Below are 2,617 nucleotides of genomic sequence, written 5' to 3'. Positions count from 1 at the left end.
AACCACGCACCCCTCCCCTTCCGGCCTCCACACCCTTTCTGCGGGGCTGAGCAGCAGATTCCCGGGAGAGAGGCAAATGCAGCTAAAAAGAAAACCCGGGGGCCTGGCGCACACCCGAGCGGCGCCTGCAGCCCCCTCGCCTAGGACACGGCGAGCCCGGGGCGCGGGGCGCGGGAGGAGCCGCGCCCAACCTGGCTGGCAGCCCCGCGGAGAGCGCGCCGGGGCGACGAGCCGCCCGCGCCACCCCCGCCCCTCCGGTGCCAGCGCCGCCCCCGCTGCGGCGGGTGAGGGGCGGGGCGGGGCGCGGCGTATATAAGGCGAGGGGCGGGCGCCGCTCTTTTGTCTCTTGCTGCAGCAACTCGAGTGGGAGCACCGGGAGCCCGGGCTCGGAGCGGGACGCCAGGGTGAGCGCGGCGCTGGGGGGCACCCGGCCGGGGTGGGGTCGGAGCCGGTGCATCCGGTGGGCGCGCCGCGGCCGCAACAGGCGCCCTTCCCCGACGGGACTTCGGGCGGGCCGACCACGCCCGGGGTTTGGGAGCGGGGTGTGGGGCTCGGGGCTGCCGGGAACGCCCGGGCGCGAGTGCCACGTCGAGAGGCGTCGGCCGTGCGCGGAGCGGGACGCTGGCCCCAGCCCCAGGCCAACCGCCTTGGTTTCCCCACTAGGATTGTTTTAAGAAAATGGCAGACAAACCGGACATGGGGGAAATCGCCAGCTTCGATAAGGCCAAGCTGAAGAAGACGGAGACGCAGGAGAAGAACACCCTGCCGACCAAAGAGAGTGAGTGTGCCCCCGCCTCCCGGGCCCCCAGCCCAGCCCCTCACCCTGCCCTGCCCTTGCAAACCCGCCCCGCTCCCGGCGGCCCTAGCAACCCTGTCAGTTACACAAAGCGCCTTGTCCCTCCCCAGTCCCAAGCTTCTTTCTTAATCCCCGACTTCGTGGGTGCCACGGTTGGGGGGTTGCAGGTGGCCTCACCCTCCCGTGCCCGCTTCCCGCTCTCCACAGCCATTGAGCAGGAGAAGCGGAGTGAAATTTCCTAAGAGCTTGGAGGATTCACTGTCCCCGTCATCTTCGAGACCCCAGTCGTGATGTGGAGGAAGAGCCACCTGCAAGATGGACACGCGCCACAAGCTGCACTGTGAACCCGGGCACTCCGCGCCGATGCCACCGGCCCGTGGGTCTTTGAAGGGACCCCTAATCGGACTGCCAAATTCTCCGGTTTGCCTGGGATATTATAGAAAATTGTTTGTATGATTAATGAAAATAAAACACACTTCGTGGCATGGCTGGCGTGGTCTGAGTCTCTTAGTTGAGTATGCGTGGGCAGCGCCGCTGCAGCAAAGCCCCACTCCTCGGAATCGAGTTCCTGCCGCAGGAGGGAGGAGGGGGGTCGCAGAATGGGCTGGCTCGGAGGGACCATTTTCAGTTTTGGCTGTACCTGCTTCTCCATAAGAATTCATAGCTTACTAGCTGCTTAGCTCCTGCTCTTAATGCAATCCATGTAAAATTTAACCCAACTTTGTCTCCTGCAAGCTGTTTGGGAAAAAGAGCAGGGTTTGGTTTTGATAAGCTTTTAGAGTCCCACTGGTTTCCCTCTCGCCTTCTCATAGCTGATTTGCAGCGGAAGAGAACAGTGATTTAAAGTCTGGGAAGAAAGGGAGGAAACACAATATGGAATGTTGGAAATTGGGTGAGGTCACAAAGTCCAGAAGGCTTTCTTCCGGAGCTTAAAAAAAGAGGCGTTACAACAAAAACAAAGGCGGGATCTAGGGAAACAGCAGCAGGAACTTGGGAACTAGATGAACCCACACTAGAACTTGGGAGGGAGGAGGGGGAGGAACGGAGAGCCTAGCTTTTTGTCTTTTAACCCTGGCTCAGAACCTCTCACAAAAGCATTGGCCGTTAGAGGGAGTTCAGTGCTGTGCTCAGCAGGAAGGGTGGGAACGTGAAAGGGGGGGAGGGGGGTTGGCACTGACAGCAGAGCCCCATGGGGTCACACCCTGAACCCACAGAAGGGGTAGCACCAGCCCCTAGGGGCCTGGAGCCTGGGGCTGCAAGGCATTCAGGAGCAGAAGAAACTGGCTTATCATTCCAGGGGTGGAGTTTTCTTTAAGGAGGGAGGAAAGGGTGACACATTGCTTGGTGATTTGTTTCACATTTTTGCTTGGCCCCAAGGGGCTAAGCACTGGGTGAGGGCAGTTAATTCAAATGAGGTACCATCCCTGTCCACAAGGAATTTCAAATCTAGTGAGACAGGCAGCCACAACAGACCAGAGTCGGGACACCCAGGCCAAGGAAGCCACTGCCCATGGAAACTGATGCCCAGAGACATTCCTCCTCTCAGCTCCTATCTGTACCTCCCGCCTGGTACACGTGATCGCCTTCCTGGGTAGAGCTAATGGAGAAGGATTCCTATTATTGATATTGGTGACCTCCCACACAGTAGCCAGCACATAGTAGACACTCAGTGAGTGTTCACTGAATTGTAACTGAAGTATCACCTGGGTTTACCTGCTCCATCTTGGCCCTGCTAATGCTGAGCTGCCACCAGCTGCCCTCCCCCTCTGTCTTGTTGATTCCCATGTACATTGATAGGGCCCTAGCATGATGAATTTGTGG

At 59.3% G+C, this 2,617-nt stretch overlaps 1 protein-coding gene across 1 annotated transcript; it reads left to right on the top strand.

The window, feature by feature from the left end:
• The first annotated feature begins 330 nt into the window (after nucleotides 1–330).
• Nucleotides 331–1,285, top strand: TMSB10 (thymosin beta 10). The gene is made up of 3 exons (XM_012644205.1): nucleotides 331–404; nucleotides 664–778; nucleotides 1,004–1,285. Exons 2-3 carry the CDS (start codon nucleotides 679–681, stop codon nucleotides 1,036–1,038), a joined length of 135 nt encoding a protein of 44 aa, XP_012499659.1. The 5' UTR covers nucleotides 331–404; nucleotides 664–678; the 3' UTR covers nucleotides 1,039–1,285.
• The last annotated feature ends 1,332 nt before the right edge of the window (nucleotides 1,286–2,617 follow it).

The sequence above is a fragment of the Propithecus coquereli genome, unplaced genomic scaffold, assembly GCF_000956105.1.
Source record: "Propithecus coquereli isolate 6110/MARCELLA unplaced genomic scaffold, Pcoq_1.0 Scaffold208, whole genome shotgun sequence".
NCBI lineage: Eukaryota > Metazoa > Chordata > Mammalia > Primates > Indriidae > Propithecus > Propithecus coquereli.
Note: the sequence above shows the minus strand (reverse complement) of the source record. Positions and strands in the feature narration are given on the sequence as shown.

Bases quoted from the DNA above. Each gene is read 5' to 3' on its own strand.
- TMSB10 (XM_012644205.1), top strand. From the start codon at position 679: ATGGCAGACAAACCGGACATGGGGGAAATCGCCAGCTTCGATAAGGCC. The intron at 779-1,003 runs GTGAGTGTGCCC...CGCTCTCCACAG, and splicing joins CACCCTGCCGACCAAAGAGA to CCATTGAGCAGGAGAAGCGG.